The sequence below is a fragment of the Canis lupus genome, chromosome 1 (genome assembly GCF_011100685.1).
Source record: "Canis lupus familiaris isolate Mischka breed German Shepherd chromosome 1, alternate assembly UU_Cfam_GSD_1.0, whole genome shotgun sequence".
Lineage (NCBI taxonomy): Eukaryota > Metazoa > Chordata > Mammalia > Carnivora > Canidae > Canis > Canis lupus.
The window spans coordinates 40130469-40157997 of NC_049222.1; the positions used below are offsets into that span (position 1 = coordinate 40130469).

General features: G+C 40.9%; 1 protein-coding gene across 2 annotated transcripts in view; it reads left to right on the forward strand.

The window, feature by feature from the left end:
- Positions 1-27529, forward strand: part of UST (uronyl 2-sulfotransferase) — a 290878-nt gene that overhangs the window by 236997 nt on the left and 26352 nt on the right. For both annotated transcript variants that reach the window (XM_038526303.1, XM_038526304.1), the window contains exons 6-7: positions 2257-2354; positions 4296-4453. In XM_038526303.1, the coding sequence (XP_038382231.1) occupies positions 2257-2354; positions 4296-4453 (256 nt within the window). The remainder of the gene's footprint in view (positions 1-2256; positions 2355-4295; positions 4454-27529) is intronic.

Here is a 27529-nt window from a genome sequence, read left to right on the forward strand (position 1 = left end):
TAAGATATTTTATATAAAACAACATTTATAGTAAAAATAACATTTCAGAAATGAATTAAGTCAAAGTTCAGTGTATTCCCACCTTTCACACCTACTGCCAGAAATAACCACTTTTAACAGTTCAGTCTTTATCCTTCTAGATATGTTTGTGTTAATGCAAACATATTTGCTTATCTTCATAGTGTCCTACATCTTCATATAGTCCTGTAATCGGCGTTTTTCATCTGAAAATTCATCACGGACACTTTCAGGACAGTACCTGTAGATCCTCCTCCTTCCCAGGTGCCCAGTATTTCACTGTAGGAATGTGCCATAACTTCTCAGTGAATCAAGCCCCTATGAGTGAACACTTGAGTCATATTTTGTTGTAATAATCTTCTAGTAATGAATATCCTTATATAGGTGGTCCTCAACATTGTTCAACAGATGATCTTTTGACTTTAGGATGATGTAAGAGCTGCAAACGTTCAGTAGAAACTGCACTTGAAATTTTTAGTTTGGATCTCTTCCTGGGCTAGCAATATTCAGGAGGAGCCTCTTTCATGATGCTGGGCGGCAGTGAGCCACAGCTCCCAGTTGGCCATGCCTTCCGGGGTGTCGTCAATTTCTACGCACTCAACCATCCTGCACCCATGCAGCAGTTCTTTTTCTCACTTAAAGTACAGTATTCAATAAATCATGTGAGATATTTAACACCCTATTATGAAATAAGCTTTGTGTGAGATGATTTTGCCCAGGCTCATGTCTATGTTCTGAGCATGTTTAAAGTAGGCTAAGCTAACCTGCAATGTTTGGTAGGTTAGGTGTATTCAGTGCATTTTTAACTTAACAGATTTTCAACTTCCAAAAGATTTGTCAGGATGTAACCCCATCATAAATTGAGGAAGATCTATATACCCCCTCTGTGTCAGATTCTTCTTAGAAAGGTATTTTGGGTCTAACATCATGCATTTTTACTGGATTTTCATACACAATAAAGTGTTCTTCATCACCCCTCATTTAACATATGGCTGGATGGACAGATGTACTCCATTGGCTTCTAGTATATTCTTCCCTGGGAGCTGTGTAGCCCTGCTTCCCACAGGAGACTCCAGTACTTAGCTAGAGTATTTGTTGCTGAATCTGTTTATTCCAGTTGAAATTGTTATTGTAATTGTGTAATTTATTTAATTGGTGTATAAACCAAAGAAGTATAAGAAGGAAAAAATAATTAGAAAAAAATAAAAAAAAGGAAAAAAAGCTTATGGTACATTTTTGTGATTTCCAACTTGAACTAAAAATCATTTTAGTAACTAACCACCTACCCCAATCATATCAGATATGGAGCATCAGCTGATTCATAAACTTCATCAACGATGCAACCATGTTTTCGAGTTACGTCCCCTCTTGACCTGACTTGCCAGTATTGTCTCTGGAAAAACATCCATAGCTGTTGGGTTTATTTGTAAATTGGGTTATCGTTTCTTCTTAGAAATACTTAAGAAGCAGACATGTCTTTTCTAGGGTATCCAGTACAATCCACCTCATAAAAGTTGATTTTTAGACTTTTTCTTCACCCACTAAGCCATTGTAAGCTCTTGAAGTAACAGAGACACGCTCTTCAACTTCAAGAAGAGAAACAGAAAATCTGGAAATCTCAAGTGTTGCCTTTGAAAGTGAGAGAATATATACAAACATCCTGTCACTGTCTAACCTAATAAGACATTAGAAAATATTTTATAGCCTGTCCAAAATCTACAAAGTCCTTTATGTGACTGCTGTAGGTACTTACTATTTGTTGGATGTATGGATATTCAGGGAAACATTTCTATAGGGTTCGCTATAGAGAGATCTCTGATTAAGTGAATGAATGAATTAAAAATTAGGCCACACTGGATTCACTCAACATATATTTGTTAAGTGCCAACTGTATACCAGTTGGCTGGGAACTTCTGGGTTACAGTGGGTCATGAGTACTCTGGGTAGAAGTGCTTATCAAGATGCTTGTCATCTAGCTGAAGATGTCAGGCCACTGGGACATGCACAAATGTAATTTACTCAACAGAACAAGCACTCCTGGAAATGCTCAGACCACATGTGCACCTGGCCAGTGGAGCAGGAGGCAGAAAGGCAATAGGAAAGTTTTGTCATGAGATCTATGAATCCTCTCAAGGCTTGCCCATGTAATTTAAGTATCAGTTTCACTTACCCTGTATGGCATTTGACAAAGCACTGCAGAGACCGCCAGACATCTCACTGCTGTGTTTTCTCTTCTAGGATATCAATGAGTGTATTCTTGAAAACTATCCTGAGTGTTCCAACCCCAGATTATTTTACATCATTCCATATTTTTGTGGACAGCATCCCAGATGCAGGTAAAGACTAAAACAGACTTGTGGCATGCTAAGGTGGAGAACAGTAGCAGGAAAGCCACCAGCTGGCACTGTGTGGCAATCTCTTGTATGCCTAGTCTCTCAGCCTTCTGGAATTCAGTTTATGTTTACCATAATCTTTAAAGATTGCATTGGAGACTCTGAGTGTCCTATAATTGAAGAAATTAACAGATCAAGGTCTGACAGAGGCCCTGGGACCACCCCATAAAGATGTGTAACTGGAATGCCAACCAAACCCATTTTTTAATTTTAACTCCTGTTACTGCTCAAGAGTCGAGACCAGAGGTGAGCTCCCAGCCTGCTCCTCCATAGTGTTCTGGATTCCATCAGCAACTATTCTAACCTCCCTATTATATATAATTAGGTCTGATATACTGGGTGCTCACACTCAAAAGTCAATAGTGTCTCTCCCAGGAGATATTCTTAGTAGAAAAAGTACTTTCTAGTGATTGCCCTTCAACCTTACTTGGATGCAAGAGCTTCTGTAGAATATGACTTAGTTAGGCTTCGGAGTGTGGTCTGCTCACCTCCCACATCAGCATCCCTGGGGCCCTGGCCAGGACTCCCCATGTCATCAGAGTCTCTGAGGCAGGACACAGATGATTCTGGTGCTAGTCTAGCTATGGTTTGATTTCATTGTACTAGACCAGCGTGTAGCCTTGAAAAGAAATGACAGTAACACACAATGAATATTATCCTCATGTAATGAAAAATAAGCCTGCTACCAGAAGTGATGCTTTGCCCCAAAAGGAACATTGATGAGAAGGTCAGTGTATTTCTGAAAAGACCAAGATAAGAAACTATTTCTGAAGGGCAGCCCATCCCTTGTCCTTTCTGCTTGCACTCTGATCACTGCTTAATTACTATGTGCGTTGTTATTGCTGCTTTGCTGAGTTTACTGGAACACGGGACTTTGTTTACGGTATAACTTCTCGGACTAAAAGTGTCGGTTTTCTGCTTTATCATAAACTTCCTGAGTTCAGGAGGCCTCCCTCCTCCAGCCCTCACCCCTGTATAAATGTCTCCTGGTTCACGGTCAGTGCTTCAAACACTGGGAAGATTTGGGGCCAGATGACTCACTTTCTGTCACAGTGAAGATATTTATTCTAAGAAACATGATTCTAACTCCCTCAAGTATTTTTCTTAAATTATATATTTCCTAATCTTGAGGAGAGTACTCACGATGCCTTACCCTGGGACACACATGATGAGTTTCAAAACTCTCTCACAACGCCCCCCTGTTCCACCTTGACAATTATTTGAGCTGGGCAAGGGCTATGATTATAATTTTTCAAAAAGAGAACACTGCCTTGCCCCAATTCCCTTGGACGGTAAATGCCGGCCAGGCCTGGAGCCCAGCTCCTGTGACTCTTGTCCTTTCCGACTCACTCAGATGCTGTTAGCTCAGAGACCTGTCTTGCGAATGAGATTAGGCTGTTTTCCTTCTGTAATTTAAACAAGCAAACAAACACACCTTTGTTTTTAAAGTCTTTAAAAAAATCAGATGATGAACAGACATGACCTCATACTGTTTTGATTTCTATAGAAATACCCTATCAGTAAGTTTCATTATTTCAAAATCTCTAGCCTCATTGGTTTGCTCCTTCTATTAAAAAGCCATTCTAATCGCCCCTTGATTAGTGTTTATAGGACCCACCTACCTTTGTCTGTAATTCTTCTAACAAATCTTTCAGTGAGGGCCCCTGAGGCCCTGGGCAAGGCACTGCCCACAGGCAAATGTGGTAGTGGTCAGAAGGTAGGAAAGGCAAGTGACAGCCATGTCAGGGCAGGTGCTTGGAGGAAATGGGATTTGAACCCATTCAAATGGCAGGGGGTGGGTAGAAGAGGTATGTTTTCTAGCATGTTGTTGCTGCCTTTTGAAAATGAATCTCTGATTGAAAAATCATTTTTATATCCATAAAGGGAGCCTGGTGAGTGGGCCCTTGAAAGAGCAAAACTGAACGTGAATGAAAACTTCCTGCTTGTGGGGATTCTTGAAGAGTTGGAAGATGTGCTGCTTTTACTGGAAAGATTTTTACCTCATTACTTCAAGGGTGTGCTCAGTATCTACAAAGACCCAGGTAATTCCGTTTGCAGCAAAGTCTTCGGCGTTTCGAGGGTTACTCGCCTTGACCAGGACTCAGGCCAATAAAGGAGTGAAAGCTTCTCTTCTGATAATGAAGAGAGGTTGCCCTGGTTTGCAAAGGAAGGTTAGAACCACGACATACAGATTCCAAAACCTGGAGCATCAGGTCCCAACCTAAACGTGCCACGTTTGAAAAGCCTGATGGTTCCACTTCTCTCTTTGGAAAGTGAAGCTGGTAACATTCGCATTGACCCTGTCCTATGGGTATTGCTGGGGTACACCCATGAATAGGTGTGCCCATGTTGGGGTCCACTGATGGGAACCACCGTTTGATACAGTATCTGGGCCCTATTTCCATTTGACAAAGCACTCTGGCGTATTAAATTCTAGCAGTAGAATAGGTAGAGGAGCAAATTGAAAATGCAATTATGATTTTATTCTAACAAACGGAGTGGTTTCTAAATAGAAGCAAGAAATGGAATATTCAGCAGAGCAATTGCAAAGGTTGCTCATAGTGTCACTGTAAATATAATTACTCTCAGAAATCCATCATTTATTTTTCTCATTATTACTTTATCCTGAGAGAAAGGCAAACAACATTGTTTCTTTCCGGCTCTCCCTAATCTACTGCTGCCACAACAAGCCTTGCATACTTATTCACTGATCTGTTTGTTGTCTTGTTTTGTCATCCTGAAATGGGAAGCTGTCTTCTGCTTTATAGAAATGAGGAGCAGACTGAAAGGCCACCCCAAACACAGCCCTGCTGCCTCCCATTGGACCTCACACCACACCTGCATCATTGGCAGGTGCTGATGCCCATGTGAACTGACCTTTGCCCTAGATCTTGTCACATAAGGTGGCCCTGCCACCACCAGGGGTTTGCAGGAGGAACATGGCTGGTGGGTGGATGCTGTCCTAGTGTCTCAGCTCCTTTATTCAGAGATGACGTACCTACACATGGGAACATGACTGCGAACCTTCACGTGTACCCTGCAGGTGTGTCTCCTCAACAGGAAATGTGGTCTGAATAGCTAGAAGCATAATAAGCCCTAGTCACCTTTTGAAACTAGGCCTTCCTTTGACCCTTCAACAATGGGCAAATTAAAGGATTTAAAGAGCCATGCCATGACCAATTTTTAGCTCTGTAAGATAGCATAAACTCGAGTCTTTGTGCAAGGTGGGGTCTTACACTAAATTAGACTTTTTTGAAGAAAAGGTTTAGATTATTCATTGTTATTTCCACTCTTTGGCTTTATCTTGTTGTAGAGCATGCATGTGTGCATGAGTGCGTGTGGGTGTGCACATGTTAGTGTGCATGTATGTGTGATACACAGTAGGAGATAAAAGGTGAACGAAATCCTGCGGACACGTGGTCATCAAAAAAAAAGTGAAGGCACTCTTGTCTCAGCATTTGAGAAGAGTTTTGGTGAGTCTACATCACATACATCGTCTGTCCTCAGACCAGGAACTGGTGTCATTCACAGGTGCCATAGCCCTGCACGCGGAAAGTCAGTATCTGGGGTGTGAGCCTGATAATTTAGGTGAGGGTATTTTTATCTTTGTTCTTCTTAAAAACAAATAAACCGCAAATCAAAACCTTAAGCCCAAAGAGCCCGCTTACCTGCTGTTGTCAGAATCTATCATCTTGACCTCTTAGCTGTTTTCTCCATTTAGATATGTGCCTTCTCAAAAACTGGGCCTTGGTCCATGATCTACAAGCATGTTAATTGAAGTAGAACATATTTCTGAAAATTGAGTTACTATTAGCTCTTTTGACTTTAGCCACCATCTTTCCACCTATAATTTAAAGATTTTCATCCTTTTGAGTTTGGTATAGCAGTATATTAAATACTCTGAAGCTTGCTGCCTTAGAGATGGTAAGGGTTTTCTGATACTCCCATGTAGTGGGATGAGAGGTTTCCCTAGGACCGGAGCCAACACATGACCAGTTCACACCATCCAGCTGTATTAGTGGTTAAAATAGTGAAATATGGCTATACTGCGTGCGGCGACCACCCTCCAGGTACACCTGCCACCCTGGCTGCCCCTTACCACCTCTTCCCCCCATCCAACAGTAAAGTAACAAAAGGGGTAATTCATGGGCATAGAATCTTCAGAACTCTGGCCTAGCTGGTGAACTCTGAATTCAGGTCCTGGGTGAACTGGTTGCCACATACTTTGAATACCACCCCAGTATACCTCTCTCTGCTGCCACACAGCCTGCATTGACAAATTGAACCCTGGAGTGATTGCTCAGGACTTTCCACCATGTTTTGTAGTCTCTTGGGCATCTTCTGGAGAGATTTGTGGTGACATTGAAGGCCAAGCAGTTCCACACTTGCTCTGTTTCAAGGAGTGCCACATCCTTGGGGACCAGGGGATGGGAAATGAGCATCCACTCCCAGCCCATTTCTCAATATATTTGAGCCTCTATGAAGCTGAAGCACCTGTACTGTTTTCTCATGACCAGCATAAGAAAACCACATGTTGGTGTCAGCCAGATTAAAGGAACAGTGGCCACAAGTCATTTCTGTGATTTCATACCAGAGCTGTCTCATCAGCACATTTTTAGTCTAAATCCTTGGATTATGGCACACTAAAATCATCACTCTTGCCCTTTATTAAAGAATCTTATAACTGAATAGCCTAGAGAACAAAGGGAAGAAAAACTAAAACCTAAGATACTGAAGGATCTAGTGACCCTTAAATCATCATAGATTAACTCCATAGAGCTGGATTGAGGTGCACAAACTTCACTGGCACTTGTCCTGTTATTTTTTAAAATGCAGGTGTGTGCTGATTTTTAGTAATTCCCTTCCAGCAATACAAAACACATTGAGATCCGTTTCACTCCTGAAGAAAAAGCACTAGTAGCAGTAACTGTGTGGGGTGCCGGTAAAAATAGTAATGTCTGTTTGTCAAACGGGTTGTCACTTATTCTAGATAGGAATGATATTCCTTAATTTCCTCCAAACAGTACTACTTGTTTCAATAACCCACCATATAGGGAAGTTGATAACTTCTCTACATAACTGCTTGACTGTTTGCTCCCACCCTGTTCATTTCTTATTGGAGAGTATGCTGACAAGTAAATTTGGCTCCTTCCAAAAATATTTGAGAAACTTAATTTTTAGGAATTAAAAACAATAGCTTTTTAAATTAATGTTTGCATTCTGCAGAGACCCATTTAGCATATCTCAGAAGAAATTTCTAATAGTAAGCACTCAGAGGAAAATAAAAAATGAATTTTAGCATGTGAATAACCAAGAGACTATGCTCAGATGTTTCTTTTTTTTTTTTTTTAAGATTTATTTATCTATTCATTAGAGACACACACACACAGAGGCAGAGACACAGACAGAGGGAGAAGGAGGCTCCATGCAGGAAGCCCAATGTGGGACTCAATCCTGGGACTTCAGGATCACACCCTGAGCTGAAGGCAGGTGTTAAACCGCTGAGCCACCCAGGGATCCTGCTCAGATGTTTCTTACAAGCCTGGGGAGCAGTTGCTGATGTGTAGGCAAGTACCCTGGGAAGGGGTGCGGGGCACTTAGTAAATACCACCCAACCTTGGTTTGAGTTTGAATTAGGGAGAACCAAGCCCCAGACAAGTGTACAGGGTAAGGCAGCCGACCTCACTTGTTCAGCCTACACAGTCTGAATTGTTTATTGATTAGTCTTAATTGTATTTGCTCATTATTTTCAAAATAAGAAACTGGAGGTGGCCCAGAGAAATGGAAAGCCTTCAATATATGGAAGTAAGGGCACCTGGGTGGCTCAGTCAGTTAAGCGTCTGCCTTCATCTTGGGTCATGATCTCAGGGTCCTGGGATGGAGTCCTCCCTTGGACTCCCTGCTCAATGGGGAGTCTGCTCTGTCCCTCCTTCCTCACTCATGCTCACGCTCTCTCTCTCTCTCTCTCTTAAATAAATAAGTAAGTAAGTAAGTAAGTAAGTAAGTAAAATACTTTAAAAAGAAAAAAAACAAAATGTGGAAGGGACAGAACTCACATGTTCCTAAGCCGTGAGTATTTTGTTCATGCTTTTTCACCTTCGCTCTTATAAACTGACACACTGTGAGCCACCAATATTTTTCTTAGTCGTAATTTCTTTAGGAGCTAAAATCACAGTGGTGTTAGGAGCCAAAATAAATAAACAAATTAAATAAAGACAGAGAACATGTGAATATCTGTGATAGGAACATTGCTTAAATGAATGTCCCTTGGCTTGGCAAATAACCGAGCTGTTATAGTTCAATAGCGCCACCTAGCACCCAGACGTTGGAACTGTATGAACTAACATTAACTCCCATTACCTTTCCCCTGCCTGGAGACTGGAAAGTTGATGTGTCCAATTCTTTTCCCTTGTATTTTAAATACTTTCCATTACTAACATTACATCAGCATTCATTTTCAACTTTGTTCCATTATAAATGTAAACATTGGCGCCACAGTAGGGAATTTCCTAGACTTCTGTGGGCTGCTTTGAGACTCTGGCCACCAACTATTACAAAGGAAAAATGTGTAATTCCAAACAAATGACTTACATACTAACTCTGCAGAGTTCATTCATAAACTGGGCGCTTTGGGGTTTTTTAATATTCTTATTTAAATATTTTTAGAAACAAGATAGAGTACAAATTTAAATATTCTTTTACTATGCTTGAATGCTATTTTGACCTCTCAGTAGGAGTATAGTATGTATTCTGAGTCCGTGTGCATTGCAGTATTCAAATCTGAGGACATTTACATAGAAAATAATAGCAAATACGTAGAAGAGGAAATTTAATATAGTATGCTATAGGGAAAATTCAAGTGTTCATTCATTAACAATAAAAATGCCAGATTGGTCTAAAACAAATACTAAGTGATTAAAGCTTTGCCTCTGTATCATAAAGAACAGCCATTCTTTAAGGGAAGAACACTGAGTTAGGAGTTACAGGAGCCTCTAGTCCTCTTTTTTGCCAGGGTTCTGTCCACACGACCCAGGGTAAATGTGTATTTGGTGGCTGATCTCTAAAGGCTGACTTATTTTGATACTAAAGCATCAAGCAGAATATTTGAAGGCTGCATGTCCTACCTTTGTTGGATAGCACAATTATAGGGTACTTCCCCTCCCCCAAGCACAACAGTCCAACAGTCCCCATTGCCTTGCTAATTTCCAAATTAAGCGATGGTGGCTATCGCCACCTAGAGGACATAACAGAATCCTAGATGGAGGGATATTGGTTCAGAAGCTCCTCTTCCCTATAGGTAATGATATGGAGGTGGCCATCTCAAAGTCTCTGGTCACGGTGTCCATTCCTTTCTTTCCGTACAGCATACGTTTCTGTCAAGAAAGCGGGATATCATAATGGTTAGAGCACAGAATCTGGAGTGGAGAGCCTGGCTGCTAAAGCTGCTCCTTCACTGCTGTCACCACAGGCAAAGTAGAATCCCTCTGAGCCTCGGTCTCCCCATCTGTATAAGATGCATGAACAAGGGACGCCTGGGTGGCTCAGCAGTTGAGCATCTGCCTTTAGCTCAGGCATGATCCCAGATTCCTGAGGTCCAGTCCCACATCGGGCTCCTTGCATGGAGCCTTCTTCTCCTCCCTCTGCCTGGGTCTCTGCCTCTCTTTCTGTGTCTCTCATGAATGAATGAACGAAATATTTTTTAAAAAGATGCATGAACAATATCTACTTCACAGGGCTGTCATGAGACACAACTGATCGAATCCATGTAGAGCCTTAAACCCAGAGCTTCACATATGATAAGAGTTCAATAATTAGCTATTCACTTACCAGCCACATCATAGGAGAAAAACGGGGTCTGTGTCTATGAGAAACAGGACATCATGTTGTCTTTGTAACCTCTACATCTTGAGAGAAAGAGAATATATGATGAGCCTTGACTTATTTTGACAGTTACAACTGACCTGTAAAATTGTGCACCTTTAGGAAATAGTATTTCTGATTTAGGAGGAGGGAACAATTACATTCTGGCTAATATTCTATTTCTGTAACAAGTATAGGGAATAAGTGTATTGGAAATATTACCACAGTGATGCCTTCAGAAGCTGAAAACACACATCCTCCAAGTCATTGAGGATTTTTTTAAATTATCCGTTTTTATACCTCAACTCTTGCCAGAATTATCAGGGAGTGAAGGTTTCAACTTTAAAATGAAAGCCTCTGTTGAGATATGATTGGGGGTAATTACCATTAACTTGTGCTGAATGTTGAATTTTTCAGACTGCTATATCCCATGATATTTAGTAGATATAGGTTGGGTGTCCAGAGATTTAATGGATGTTATTCTAAGTAAGACCCTAAGATTAAGTTCTTGAAAAACTTTCATTTGTGCAAAATTTTTAGATTGCTGTTAATAAGCTTCGTCCAGCAGGTGGCAGTGTCTCCACTTTCTTAAGGACGTGCGTGTAGTTTCCTCATACAGTTTGCATCTGTAGACAGGAGTTTACATAATGCCTGAACACAGATGTATAATTATGCCCAGTTTGGGGACTAAACATGGAACCCCAGATATCAAAAGGATTCCAAGTACAATTGGTTGCAGTAGTCCAAACTACATAAGAGGAGAGCCATTGGAGTGGGGGTAGAGGGAGTTTTACAATCCAATAACTTTATGTGGGTTAAGGAAATACATATTGTAAACTCTGGTTTTGTAAAAATAATCCATCATTCTGCAATGTCTGGATTAAACAGATGCTGTCTTTAATCTTTAATTTCCATTGTTATTTGCCACTTCCTATTGCTTTTGTGCTACAATGAAATTCAAAAATATTCTGGAACCTGATAGAGACACAAGTTATGGCTGGGAGGAATTCAGGCTATCCATTTACAGAGACCAATGAAGTTGTTTAAAGAACTCAACTGTCATTTATAAAAATAGGACCCCGCTTGCTACTGGCTCATCTGCCATCAGTATTCTCCACCAATATTTGTTTGTTCACCAGCCATGTCCTGGGCTCAGATATTAATCGTGTTGGTACTAGATTATGTGTGTGTGTGTGTGTTTATGTTTGCATCCATTCATGTTCAAAGAGCTAAACTCCTTATTATAGTGCAGCCAGCTCTGAGTGAATAGCCTTGGATCAGAAAAGCAGTAACAGTTCCTAAATAATAATAATTTGCATAGCAATTTACAGTTTATAAAGCACTTTCATATAGATCTCATTGGATTCTTCACAAATCCTCTGAGATTGAGGAAGACAAAATTTTTGTCTCATTTTCTAAACAAGGGAACTGAGATTCAAGGAGATTGAGCCACTTGCCTGCAGTGGCCTAAGTCCTAAGTGACCACAGACATTTGAGCTTCTGTCCCAGGAATCACCACTGACACCATAAACCTGTGATTCTTTATAGTTAATCACTAACTCAGAGGTTAGTAGGTATTAAGCATTCCTAGTATGTATTGCAGTTGAAGGTAAGAGCTTAAAAATAAAATCCAGAGGTTATATTTATTTAACATATGGTCTATGCACTAAGGAATATGATGTCAGAAAATGTCAGATCACTAAGGTATTATCATAAGCCAGTGTATGGTAATCCACTAGAAGAAAATGGATCCATTTGACAGCACCTGATACCTTCATGGTCGGGGGTGGGAGGTTAAAAGGGAACTTAGTGCTAGACCTTTAAAACAGTATCTAAAAACTAAAACTGAATACCTGTAATTGTTTCATTTGTAGCTGCTGAGTAAATAGTTTGAATTAACATATAAATATGAACATTCCTTTAAATGAACTCCCAGACACTTAGGGTTTTTCAGTGAATGCTTGCTGAAGAGAACTCTGTAACCACAGTAGCTTTATTTACTTATTTACTTTATTTACTTATACATCACTTTTTTACAAAGACTAAGCCTTCAGGGGTGTTTAATTGATTTTATGAAAGCTATATTTGCAGCATTGTATATATACATATATATGTAATATATTTGTAAAAGAAGTATATGTATACTTCTGACCCGTTTCAACTATCATTGTTCATTTTGTTGAAAATAATAATTACCTTGAATTATGTATATTTAAATGTATTTGTGTTTTCCACTTGCTAATTAATTTGCCTTAGTACCATCCCTCCTCCAGGAGAAAGCATGTTCAGTTTTATTATTTAAGAATAATGGGAAAATAGGACCTAATTCACATTGATTTTCTAGTGATAACTTTCCAAAAGTATCTCTCTTCTGTGAAAAACTAGCATTTAAATAGCAGATATAACCTGAAAATACCAGAAAAATTCTACAAACATATTCGGCAAATGTTTGAGTGTCTGCAATACGCCAGTTTGGGGGAAGGGTGCTACAAAGATCAAGAAAGCCTGAAAGCCATCACAAATTGGGCTGGGAAGTACTTCCTAGTGAAGATATTTGTGCCAGGCCTAGAAGGGTTCTCATCAGATGGTTGTGGAAGGAGGCATTCTAGGTAGGAAAATAACATGAGTGTAGGCAAAGAGGGATGAAGGTGCAGATCTGCCTGGAATGCGGGGGTGCACAGGGGGATGGCCCAGCCCACATTGGCCCTTGCCTGCAGACCCTGCCTCTTGGAGCTGGAGGGCTTCATTCCTCATAGCTCAGTCATCCTGCTGCTACTAAGACAGTCCCGCCCAAGGCAGGAAGAGTTTCAGCAGCCTCCACTCTCTGTGTGGTACAACCTGGAACTGAGTCACACATACTAATCTCAGAACCAGTAGCCAAGCCACAGTTGCCAGAGGGCCATGTGTCAACCTCCCACTCCCACCCCAGTCCCCTGCCCTCTGCCAAGGCTGACCACCACCCAAGAACCCCTCACTTCCTAGCAGTGTGTCAGGAGACTGCCAGGTCCCCATGTTCCTACCACTAGGGTTCTTCCTCCTCGCTCTCTTCCTGTCTCCCAACCTAAGATCCAAGCACCCTCTAGGCCGGGGGCACCCACTGGCTGCACGCCTTGCACTGTCCCAGGGGCCCCCACCACTTGTCTACAGACACCAGATTCAGCCCTTTGCCTACCCGCATGGACTTCCTGTCTGTTACCAGTTAATCCCTGACCCAGGTCTGAGCTGGGTGGGTCCCCAGGCATCCCCAGCTGGAAGCCCTTGGGATCATCCTTCCAGAACCGTCACCCTCAGCCTCTGCCTCCCACACTACACATCCCAAGAAATCGATCTCCTCTGTGTCCCAACCTCATCATCTGGAGAACCCCAGATGCCCCCTACTGTGTGGCTAGGCAGAGGAGTGTACAGTTTTCTTTCCTATGATTCATTTCCCCAAACAAAAAACTGCCTAACAATATCTGGGTTTGTGGTGAAGGTACCAGCGTTCTTCTGTGTTTAAAGGTGAATTTCTTCTACTTGAGAACTTAATCACTTCTACTTTGAGCAGTATTTAGTTGAGCTTGACAGGAATATGCTTTGCACTGAGTAAGAGCATTACTAAGGGGGAGGGCAGATTAGTCACCAGAGTCTCAATTTTTGGATTTCCCTGATAACTCCACAGAGCTAAAATGCTTCTACAGCCTGAGCAAAGATTAAAGAAAGACCTGACCCCCAGGGGTGATCGTTGATCTTCATAAAAGACCCTGTGATCTTACTAATCTTTCTTGCTCAAACTGCCAAGGTCCCTGCCCACACTACAGATTCATGTGGTGATGTGCAAAAGGCCCAGACAGAGCATTTCAGAACTCTCTTTGTACCCTTGGCTCCTGGCCTAGCCTCTCTGACATTCTTTGCTTATAAAATGTACCCCCAGCTGGGATGAAGTACAATCCTTACCCATTCTGAATGACTCAACACTTTACAATGGAAGCTTCTATTTTTGTTCAGCTAAATCTTTTTCAAATAAAAATATCATCTGATTTTTTTAACATTTCAGGCATTTGTATCAACATACAATGCTCTAACTTTTCACATCTTGCAAATAGTGTTGAACTGTGAGAGAATACAGTGAAAAACTGAAAACATACCTGTCCAAAGATTCACAAAACATTGCTGCCTTTCGTGGTTCCTTGTGGGTTATATTAAGCACATTTATTTCATTGTCCACCATCCCATGGAGAAATCCAGCATAATTCCCCACTGATGAAAATAGGAAAGTTTTGTTTGTCAAGTGGAAGTTTCAGATACTCTGACTGGAAAGACTTAGCTCCCAGTTTTCACCCTGTGCTCATAGGGACTTTTGCTGTATTGTCACAGCCAGACCCTGGTTGAGCTATTTTTCAAAAACACGTGTTCCTAGAATTTTATTTCCCTGTTTTAAAACTATATTTATTAAAGTGATGTGTACATAAAGTTAAAAATCCAATAATGCAAAAAGATGTATAATGACAAGCAGCAGCTTCCTATTCCAACCATACCCATCACAGAGTTGGATTTTCCAGAAGCAAATGCCTTGAGCACAGTTAGCTGTTACTTCTGATAATCACCACACTACTTATAACTAGTATGCACAGGCTACTATTTCTTGATTGATTACTTCCAGACATTATTTAGTTTTCTTATTCCATCACCCTCAACTCTACTTCCTCCTCTGTCCTCCATTCTCCTAATATGGTTATATCCACATTTTAGATGTGTAGTCCTGTTTATATTACTGTGACTACATACATTTTATTGGCTGCTGATCCAAGTAGTACACCATGATTATATTTCATTTCTTGAACAATTTATTGTTTTTCCTGGAATTAATTATTGCCTCAGTTTTTTTAATTTGTTTAGATTTATTTGCACCTACCAAAATTTTTCATATATGCTGTCACATCCATTGTATCAATACTATTTTTGATATTTTCAATATTATTACCAGATAAGAACATTAGTTCCATTTGCCATTCCTACCTCCCCCACCCCAAGACCCCTTCCCTTTTTCCCACCCAGAGCTCTTTAACTTCCTACTTCAATCTGAGCTGATACTTACTCAGAATCTCCCTGCAACTTCTCTTTAACACATTTCTGTGTTGGGTTCCTGGTCTCCTGAATTCCAAAGATCTTATTTCTTGATTTAATCATTCATTTTACTTCAAGATATTCTCAAATTGCTTCCTGATATAGATGGGTGGAAGATACATTTATTGAGTCGTTGAATGTCTAAAAAGCTTAATGTTATATTTCACTTCTTTCTCTATGACTTTCTCATTCTCATTGTCTCTCTCTCTCTTTCCTGGGGTCTTCTCTGTATTCTGGTTATGAAATTTTACAGTATGCCTCAGTTTGCTGAATACTCAAGCTTTATACATACATACACACACATATACACACACACACACGTAAGTTTTATATATGTGTGTATATATATGTATATAGTTACTTTTTTCAAGTTTTTTAACATACAGTGTTTTATTATTTTCAGGTGTACAATATAGTGTTTCAGCTACTTTATATATCACCTGGTGCTCATCACAAGTGCAGTCCTTAATCCCCCTCACCTATTTAATCCATACTCTACCCCTCTCCCCTCTGGTAACCATCAGTTTGTTCTCTATAATTAAGAGTCGGCTTCTTGATTTGTCTTTCTCTTTTATTCCTTTTGCTCATTTGTTTTGTTTCTTAAATTCCACATATGAGTGAAATCACTTGGTATTTGTTTTTCTCTAACCGACTTATTTCACTTAGCATTATACTTTCTAGTTCTATGCATGTAATTGCAGATGGCAAGATTTCATTCTCTTTTTCAATAAGATTTTTTTTTTATTATTTATTTGAGAGAAAGTGTGCACACATGAGTGGGGGTGGAGGGGTGGAGCGAGAAAGATCAAATCTCAAGCAGACTCCACACTGAGTGCTTAGCCAGATGTGGGGCTTGATCTCACACCCCTGAGATCATGACTTGACCTGAAATAAAGAGTCAGATGCTTAACCAACTGAGCCACCCAGGTGCCCCAAGATTTCATTCTTTTTATGACTGAATAATATTCCTCTATGTGTGTGTGTGTGTGTTTGTGTGTGTGTATACCATATACCATATCTCCTTTATGCATTCATCAATCGATGAGCACATGGGCTGCTTTCATAATTTGGCTATTGTAAATAATGATGCAATAAACATAAGGGTGTGTGTATAGCTCTGAATTATTGTTTTCGTATTCTTTGGGTAAATACTAAGTAGTGTGATTGCTGGCTCATAGGGTAGATCTATTTTTAACTTTCTGAGGAACCTGCACACTGTCTTCCACGGTGGCTGCACCAGTTTGCATTCCCACCAACAGTGGAATTCCTTTTTCTCCACATCCTCACCAATACCTTTTGTTTCTTGTGTCATTGATTTTAGCCATTCTGACAGGTGTGAGGTGAGATCTCATTGTAGTTATGATTTGCCTTTCCCTCATGATGAATGATGATTAGCATCCTTCCATGTCTGTTGGCCATTTGTATGTCTTCTTTGGAGAAATGTCTGCTCTCTAGACATTTCTTTAGGTTGGATCATTTGTTTTTGGGTCTTGAGTTGTATAAGTTCTTTATATGTTTTGGGTACTCACCCCTTATCAGATATATCATTTGCAAATATCTTCTCCCACTCCCTAGGCTACCTTTTAGTTTTCTTGATCGTTTCCTTTACTGTGAAGTTTTTTGTTTTGATGAAGTCCCAATAGTTTATTTTTGCTTTTGTTTCCCTTGCCTATGGAGACATATCTAGAACAAAGTTGCCACAGCTGATAAATGGTTATTTTCAAGCTTAAAACTCATGTCTTTTCTTTTTCTTTTTTTTTTCTTACATGATTTTATTGCTACCATTTTCTGTTTCCTTTATGAAATGCTGTTGGTCAGATATTTGAGCCCCTGGATTCATTTTTTTCTATTTACTTTATTATTTTTGCCTCTCTTAGTTTTCATCTCTTCTACTTTTTCCCTCTGGAAGAGTTTCTCATTTTCTATTCCATTCATTCTGCTGAATATTCTCTTTTCTAAGAACTCTTTTCTAATCTTTTTTCTTCTTATATAATATCTTTTTCTTATTTATTGAATGCAACATCATCTTAAATCTCTGAAAATTATAGAGATTTTTTTTTTAATGTTTTCACCTATCCCCTGCATTGCCTCTATTTGCTCCAGGTTCCTTTTTACTATTTTGGATATTTGGACCTCTCTTTTTTGGACTAAGGTCTTTCTTATGGTAATCTTTGTCAGAATTTATATTAAGGGTGAACCACTAAAAAGCTCATTGGAAATGTTGTGCAATGAGCTAATGGACTCCACTTGGGCTGATCAAATAATAATAGAAGTTTTGCTGGAAAAACATTTTTTAGTGATTGTAGGTCCTTTTTTCTCTGGAGTTTGTTCAGTTTCCCCACTGAAGAATTCTCAGAACATCTGCTTGGGGGATGGGAGGTGAGGTGGGATAAGAGAGTGGAGTGAACATCTGGTGGCTGGTGTTGGAACAGGAGCTGAAGGTCTACGTTCAATGCAACATTCACTTGGTTGTTCTTATATTAGCCCGCACTCTTCCCTTCTTTCCTCTGGGTTAGCAAATTAGTCTGGAGCCTCTGCCCAAATTCTGTGGAGACTAATCCCACAGTTCCCAGGATATGAGGAACTTCCCTTAGAGAGAGAGAATCATTGCAAGATACCTGGCTGCATGCAGCTGTGGAGGGAATTTGAGGCCCAACTGCTTCATACCCAGACTGCTTACCTCATATCCAGCTCTCCCATCTGAGACACCTGGCACCCCACTCTGTCTCTCAGGGGCGGAGCAAAGAGAACTCATGTCCCCTGAGGTACGTCTTCACTGCAACACTTCAGGTGTGCTCCTCTGCTCTGCCTCATCCAGTGTCCTCCTTCATCAGCTTTCATCTCCCAGCAAGTGGTTGAGGTCTGTTTTCCACCAGTATCCTTCTCCAGTTTTGACATCCTTTTCCAGCTCTCCGTGGGACCTTGCATTCTTTGATAAGAGTATGATCTTTCACTGTCACTGTAGATTTTCAAAGGAGAGGAGTTGGAGGCATGTAATTAGCCTACTGCAGTTGCTAAGACTTGTTCTAACTACCTGAACTTTAAGATCCTGCTACTGGTTTTATGTTAGGTACATTACAGCCGTTTCTCTCATTACGTAGCCGCAATGTGACTTGGACCATCACACCATCTTTAGCAGCTGTATCTGGGGATTATAGTACTGGTGGGATTTCTAAAGTAAAGCAACCAATAACTAGACCCCTTCATGGTAATTTATCAATTAAATTCCATTGGGTTTTTACTGAATGATGTTATGATGTTACTACAATGAAGTTCCAAACTACTGTTTGAAAAATTACCTTGAAGACAAATCAAGGCCATAGTGGAGATCTCTTTGATGGGAGATAAAGCAAATTCTAAGAACTGATAAAAAGACACTCTCATTGTCAGAGGCAGAGCGTATGACCACCCAAAGATCACGTTCCATGGAACTTGGCGGAAACAGGTGTCTCCATTTCGTATGCTGTCATGTGTCACTTCGGGGGGATGTGTCTCCTTTAACTTATGCAAGGAGAGTGGCAAAGGCATCCGGATGGGAGAGTCGAGGCCCTCAGTTGGTGAACGCTGTCAGTCAGCTAAAGTCCCAAAGAAAAGCAGCCATTGAGGGGGTTTCTCAGCAGCAGCTGCTTTAGTAACAGTAGCAGCAGCTCATATAACAAATGTTTCATGACGAATGCAAACAAAAGCCAGCTCTGAAATTCCAGCCACGCCATGTCCGAGCCAGTTCAAAATCGTATAACCACTCTGTTCAAGTTTTTCCCCCTCTCTAAATGCATTCCATATGAGCCGTGGTGTGGGACTGCTGAGTTCGCCTGCATTCACTCAGAAAGCTGTTTTTAAAGCCCAGACTGAAGGGAAAGTCAGTCAGTGGGAAAACAAACTCAAAGAAAACACTGGGACTCAGGTGTGGGAGGTGTGTTTGTTTTCCCCAGCCAGGCATGCCCCCCGGAATGGGGGTGGAGGCTGGGAATCCGTGAGCTGCCCTCTGCAGGGGCCTGGGAGTGTGACCAGGCTCCAGCAGGGCCCCTGGCTCTGCAGTGGCCCTGGCTGTGGCGGACCACTGTTTCTCAAAGTGTGGTCCGGGGACCAGTGCCAGTCCTCAAGCTGCTCGCTCCCAGCTCATGATAAGATAAGGGCAGGAATTGAGAGTAAGGCTTTAGAAACTTGGATGGTAATTCGGCATGACTGTGATCACTTTTCTCAAAACTCACTCATATTATAGTTTATAAAAGCATCAAACTGAAATAGATTATGGGGGGATAAGCCAGAGATTGTTTGAGAAACATTGCTGTCTATTCCCTTACTGTTGTGGGCTGCCAGTTGGAAGGTCATCCAGTCAACAAGACCGTACCTAAGGCATTTGAGGCTTATGAAGTGCCATGATTCTTCCATATGGTTTTGCTTTCTTGGCTTCAAAACTCAAACTACTGCTCCAAGGTAATGGCCAGACACCCCAACTCAAAGAGGTATGATACTTTGAAACTCTGCCTTCCTAAAGCTGGTGCCTTTTTGACCTTAAAACCTTTAAAAGTAGCAATTCACATTAGGATAGCACTTTTACAGTTAGCAAAGTACTTTGGAATTATGTTGGCTCACTTTTCCCTCACGACTCTATTAGGTAGTGTTTTGGGTTGAATTATGTCCCTTAACTAGATATGTTGAAGTCCTAACCCTGAATCTGTGCAGGTGGCCTTATTTGGAAATGAGGTCTTCACAGATACAAGCACATTAATATGTGGTCCTACTGGATTAGGGAGGACCCTAAATCCAATGGTCTTCTTATAAGGAAAGAAATATCCAGACGCAGGGAAGAAGGAAGGCCATTTGAGGATGGAGGCAGAGATGGCAGTTTTGCTGCCACAGCCAAGGACCACCAAAGATTGTCAGCAGGGATAGTCAGAAACTAGAAAGAACAGGAAAGAGTCTTCTCTGGAGTCTTCAGAGGGAGTATGGCCCTGCTGACCCTTAGATTTTGGACATCTAACCTTCCAAAAGGTGAGAGAATGCATTTCTGTTGTCTTAAGCCATCCGGTTTATGGCACTATTATGGCAGTCCTAGGAAACTAGGTATAAATCCTCCTCATCCCTATTTCCAGATGAAGGCCTGGAGGTTTGGTGATGATAAATAAGATCTGCTCGCTTTCAAAGCAGCTAACAAGTAGCAGAGTCTGGACTTGAACAAATGTGAGCACTGTCCTCTCCACCAGGTTATCTGTCTTTGTTGGATGAAGGAACTGGCAAAAAAAGAAATATTAACATTTGGAGGAAATTAAATAAGTGACTTTGCAACAATACAGTGAAATATCATGAGGCTATTGGTATTTTATTTGGAAGAATTGTTAGTGAAAAACAAAAACAATGACAAATCAGACATAATATCATATTTATATTATACAGTATTTATATATGTTTATAGTACACATACAGACACACACAATACGCTTAGAAGAACAAACTGGAAGAAAAAGGACACCAACAGATCAGTAGTTGTTAATTATACTTATGGATTCTAGATAGCTTTTGTTTTCTCCTTTAGACTTTTCCACATCGTCTACATTTACTCTAATAAATGTGGATTGCGAGTGGCCACGGTGTATTACAGCCTGGCCAAGTCCAGGCACTATGCCACGTGCTCTACATGCACATTGGTGTTGTCAGAGTGGCACGACGAGCTAGGTATGAAAGCTAGAGGAGGAAAAATGTCCAGTCAAAGGACTGTCTCAGAGATCTCACAGCTGGCGAGGGGCAAAGCCAGTCTGGCTCCAAACCTGTGCTCTCTCCACCATGTTTTGTGGCCTCCACTTTCATGCTCAGGGTTAAAAAAAAAAAAAAGAGGCTGGTGGGAAGAGGGGACAGTTAAACAGTAAGGAATCAAGAAGAAACTGTCACTGTGGCTCCTTTGGGCAGGGCTTACACAGCCTAAGTTGTTTGTATGAAATAGAAGCATCATCCTTTTTGCCATTAGCTCTGTAGGAGCTTCTTGAAGACAGGGACCATGACACCTACCTTCCTAATTGCCCATGACAACTACTATAGAACACTTTAGAACACTTTTTTTTAAAAAATTCATTTACTTAAGTCATCTCTACACCCAATATGGGACTCAAACTCAACCCTGACATGAAGAGTCGCATGCTCTTCCAACTGAGTCAGCCAGGCACCCCTGGAACACTTTTCATCACATGTCTGCCTGGATTTCTTTTTCCTATCCTTATCTCCTTTCAGATACCCCTGCCTGGCAGATTTTGGGGAATACCACATAAAGCACAGTTACTCACCGAGCATTTCTGGGGCAAACACGTAGAAGGGCCTACTAAGGGACCAGATGTCCTCTCCACACAATCCCTAAATCTGAAGGCCAGTCAGAGCATGAGAAAAACTTTGATACTGTCTCTTTTTCATGTAGCCTTCTACCTTTCCAACTCAAATAACTCAAACCTTAACTATAAGATATTTAAGTCACTTTTTAAATAGATTATTGAAGCCTAGTTTTATTCCATTTATATCTCATACAGTTTCAGCACAGAATTTTAATTCTTATCTGTGTAATTCTTTGTTTCCATTATTTTGATCTCATGTTTATTTGTATGTTTTCCTGGAAAGTATCTCCAGATATTAGCAGATAAGCATTATAAAAGTAAAATCTTTTTTATGTAGTTCAGTACATGAAAGGCATTTGGTTCAGGCTGTTCTCTGGCATGCATCCCCATTAGGAGGCTGTGCCATTCCTCCGGAGGCTGATGAACTCAGCTCCATGGCACAGCTTTTTTAAGGGCTCAGAAGCATTCCGGTAAAGACTACCAAGACCTCCTCTTCCCAGATTCTTTTTTTATGAACTGAGTTCCCTATCTCCGGTGTCTTACTCATAGGCTATAGTAGAAACATTTTTTTTGCTCCGTGAATGAATGATGCACGATGCTTCTCCTCACCCTGAGATACAGTCCGACATTCCCATAAGAACTTGGGTAGCCATCGGTTGTACAAAAGTGGTCAAACATAAGGAAAGCCCATCCTTCCCAGAGAAGGAAATTTCCTGATAGGGAAAGGCAACTGAGTCATTTACTTAGCCAACGCTATTAGCAGACTTGCTATGGGCCAGGCAGCATGTGAGCACTTTATAGATATTAACCCAATTCATAGTCATGAGACTTGTCACTGTGGCTGAGTTCCTCCCTCCTTGGGGCCTCTGCTAACCACTGCCCCTATGCTCCCCTCCAGGAGGGCTCTTTTCCAGCTGATGCAGTTGTATGTGAAGAAAGTTTCCTCTTAGACCTTTAGCCCAGTGAGCTAGATCTAGAATGTCCTACAGGAGAGCAGAGAGAGAGGCACAGAGATAGGTGCATAAATCTGGACAATTTGATTTACAAGCTTTAAATGGCATTCTGAGGTTCATAGCCAAGGAAAGCTGGGGTGTTCCTGCCTTATGTCCCCTAGTCCACATTCCTTGCTCTTCTGGGGAGTGTCCCTCAAGAAGAGGAAAAGGAAGCTCCCACTGTGCTAGCCTTTAGTTTAATCATGAGGACTCTTTACATGATGATAGATTACTGGTGATGGTCTCTGGTCATTGTGAAATGCACGTGCCATTGTTTGGATGCCATTCAGTTTTGTTTCCCCTTCCCCGTAACTAGAGACCCAAGTCCCTCTCTCGGTCATGCCTTGCCCATAACCACAATGAAACATCCTTACTGTGAATAAATGAAGTCTCTGATATGCATCCTCCAATCCATCTTTCTAGATAGATTTCTCCTGCTTTGTGCCTGTCTCCAGATCTGCAATATTCCTATTCACCTTTCCCATACCCTAAGCTGCCTCCTCCACACTACTGGCACTTGACACCTGAACCATCCTCTCCCCAGATTAGACTACCATATGGTTCACTGTTCAGAGAACTGATAAATTATTCTAGAAGTATGAAGGTATTCATAGATGACAGTAGCATAATTTATCCTGCCTACGGAAATTTCTATTAATAATGGTAAGAGTAGCATTTAGAACAGTGCTATACACATTGTGAGTACCCACTAAAATTTGGTTGAATTAGTATTGTAGGCATTTTATAAGTGTTTTATGTGGACATCCTAATTTAATTCTCAGAATAACCCAATGACATAGGTACTTTTACTATTTCCATTTTACAGCTGAGTAAACTAAAGTTTAAAGAGATATATATGACACATCACTATTTTATAAAGAAATTCCCTAGAAAAAATCATTTTAGATATTTTTTATCACATGTACTGAAAATGATTTTAAATAACTTTTTGGAGAAAATACATTGTTTTATGAATAAATTTAATGCACCAGAAATATAGGGAGGTGATGTGAACTTCCATTGGTCATTAAGCCAATTCATTAGTTTGCATCTTTGGTGCTTCCTTCCCCTTATCACAATAGCGACTAAGACATGAGGTGAAATCTTGGTTGCCTTGGGGTATGGTAATATACTCTTTATCCCAGTAGCCTGCCATAGGTCATATAGCACCAGGATTTGGACCCAGGCACAACCACTACATAGACTTGTGGTCTAATGGGGTTCTCCTGAGAGGAGCTCACTGTCTACCAAATCCTCCCTTCCAATGACTGGTCTCTGGGAGAGTCTGACAACATGCCTATCCAGCTCAGCTGTGAACCCTACCACAGCAGAGTGAGCCCCCTGGGTGTGAGCCTTGACACAGATGGGCCTGATCTGATGGAGATCAACCAAGAGGACTATTGAGCTGGCTCTCAGTCAAAGGAATTGACCCAGTGGACTGAGGGTGGCCATCTTCTTTAGAGCCAGAATATAGAGCTGACGCTCCAAGTGGTGATGAAGTCTTGTGTTTGTTCAGGGTGATTTTTGGCTCTGCCCTACTTCTAGATTTCCACATTATAGCATAGGATATTGTTTGCCTAAGTATAATAGGGCATGTGAGTTGGTTCCTGGCATTAACCATGGAAGATTAGCTTACTTTCACCAACCCAGAATCAGCCCCTATGGCTATCAAGAAAGACCACACAACTCCCAGAGTGTCTATAAGTAGATACCAAACCACATGTGTTATTAGTCTTGATCTTAGACCATATTATTATTAACTTTGCTTTGGTTGAAAGTGGGCCCCATCATATTGTTAAAATAGAGTTTCACAGCCTTTAAGTGACTAGAGTACGTCACTTTTAAGATGTTTTTCTAAAAGAAAATGTTAAATCCCAAATACATTTTTGGCTGAATAGTTGGTTTTAATGGTCCAGAGTCAGAAACTGTAACTTAATTCCTCGTAAAACTTAAATCAATTTCATGAGGGTTCTGCTAAACAGTTCCCTCTGTTCAGCCTGCGATTTCTACATGTTCCTAACCCTTAAGAAATATTAGCATATTCTTCTAAAATGCCAATGTTTTTCCATTAAAAAAAAAAAAAAAGAAAGAAACAACCCTATTGTCAGTATCTGGCTTCTGTTGACATACGGTAGCATATTGTGGCCTCAATTATGGTATTGTGGTTATAGTTTCCCCTTCTCTCACTCCCTTTTTCCTTAGTATCAGCGAGGAAACATGGTGTTTAAGTAACAATTTGTATCTGTTGTTTCCTAAGTTTTCACGTTTTCCTTGTTGAAGGTGATGAGGGTGGGTGGGAGTGTTACTTAGAGTTCTCTATCCATAGGTAGAACTAGGTATTAAGCATGCATGGTGCCATCAATATCTCGTCCAGCCATGGGATTTATTGGTGAAATGGCGTCTGCTACATGCCTGTGGCTCCAGCCTTAATACCACCAGAGACAAGAATGCTGGGCCTCGCCGAAAGGCGGTAAGGCATCTGGAGAGCTCCGAAGATAGATCCAAGTCATTTTCAAGTTTGCTTCATAATGTCCTCAATAGTCTAATGTTTTGGGCACAAATAGCCAAAATTTCTTCCAGTAACACGTGCTTTGGATATCAGATTAAAGTGGGGCAGGAAACACTTGTGAGAAGGAATCCACCCAAATGAAAAAGACCAATATGCCAGCATCAAAGACTTAGTGTTTTGTTTTGTTTTGTCTTACAAAACAGAAAAAAAAAAAAAAGTTTTACCCTGTGGTGAGCTTGCATTGCTGAAATAATCATTCTCATCAACAGTGTGTCAAATTCTGTAAGCTGATAAGCACCATCCATTATTAGGTGTGGAACTAATCTGGTACTGTTTTCTGATTCAGAGAGAGTTAAGAGTTCTGAGGCTCAATTCCAAGGCAGAGTCTTTAGGTAACATGCGGATGTATGGACAGGCTTTCCTGGCCGTTAGGGGATGTCATTCGCTATTTGGGGCTCAGAAACCTATGTATTTGAAATCCATCTTTTTTAATGAAACGCCTTTCTTTGGAGGGGTACACCTGTGTTCCTTATTTTTCTGTCAATTTCCCTTCATTTTTTAATAAGTTTCACAGTTTACTAAACACATAGCACTATAGAGAAGTATGAGGAAGAGATTTATTTTGTTCACAAACTCAATTCAGTGTAGCAAATATTTTTGAGCACCTGTTGTGTGCCCGGCCCTGCTAGGTACAGGAAGCATTCTCCAGGAAGTGCTTCTTGGTGTGTGTGAGGGTCCCCAGGGGCACTATGACTCACTGATTTCAGATTACTGGGGGCCAGACATATGTCTCTCAATTACTATTGTTTCTTACAGGCCACAGTCAAGAAGTATTCAACAGAGAGTTGGAAAGAGATCTTCCTCTTAAATCCATGGAGAACTCTAACATAACTTAAAACATGCGTTAAAAAAAAAAACATGCGTTGGTCTGGAGAGAATAATTACAACCCTATTTATGCAGCCTGGAGTTTTACTTGGTGCACAAAATCCACTGATGAGTAATGGCCCTCTCCTGGAAGTTAACAAGAGTAGGCTTGAAGACTTCTTTCGATTGGGAACACGTGGCTGGTGTTCTAAGTTGGCCCCTCAGCCAGTCAACTGGCCACCATACCATTTCACAGGCTGAGGAGTTAGCTGAGCCTCTGAGGGCCTGGTTTATTCCACCTTGACCTCAACAGTCTAGTAGAAGGCTAACAACTGTTCTTTCACAAATGCTCCTCCTATTAGCAAGGTTTTCTTCTCTTTCCTGAGATGAGAAAGCAGTCTCAGGCCACAGGTTACCGACATGGGCTTTGGAGCCAGTAGAATTGGCTCTGAAATTAGCTCGAATTCATAGCAGCCCTTTGACCCCAGGCAAGTTCCGTAACCTCTCTGAGCTTCTGTTTCCTCATCTGAGAGAGGAGGATGAGTCCAGAGGCAAGATGGCAGAAGAGTAGGGGTCCTCAATTCTAGACTTTCCTAGATAACTTTCAAAACATCTTGAACACCTGTACAAATTCAACCTGAGATATAAAGAGGAGGATGATAACCTCCCAGAGCTATTCTGAAGATTCATGAAGATGATGTACTCATGTGCACATGTACAGTTTCCAAGGCACTTTTATGTCATCTCATCTGGTTCCTGATTTTCAGTGACCTGTATGGCAGGATTTGTAGTAAGTGCTCATGCTAGTCTGGTCTTTGAGTTTCAAAGGAAACACCAAAACAACTGTTCCAAAATCTGTTTGTCCTACTGCTAAGCTCCAGTATTCCCGGGCATGATTCGAAGTGGTGTATGGCATGAGGCCTCCACTGGCTTCAGCTTTTCTTGTGGTAGGGAAACTGTCCATTTAGTGCCTCCTGATCTGGGCAGCCTGACTTCTTGGAAGTGTCTCTGTTTGGAGTGAAGGAGGATTTATTTTCCCTCTGCATTATTTTGAAAATCACCTTGGAAGTCAAGAGCTAGACTTGTTTTCTAATGCAAATGTTGAGGTCACATGAAGTTGACTGACCACATCCTGTGGCACATTCCCATTTGCTCTGCTAGTTTATTTTTAATATAAACCAAGAGTAAAAATACATACACACCCCATCTCAGATGCAAATTGAAGCCAGGCGTTGTTTCCACATATCTGTGAAATGGAGTGAGTAAGCTAATGGGAAAAAAAAAATGGTGCTGATACTTAGTCATAGTATTAGTATTACTAGTACTACTAGTAGTTGCTAATGTCAAATGAACATGAGGTCTTTAAAAAGAGTTAGAGTATAGGGGTGCTTAGGTGGCTCAGTGGTTGAGGATCTGACTCTTGATTTCAGCTCAGGTCATGATCTCAGGGTCCTGGGATCGAGCCCCAC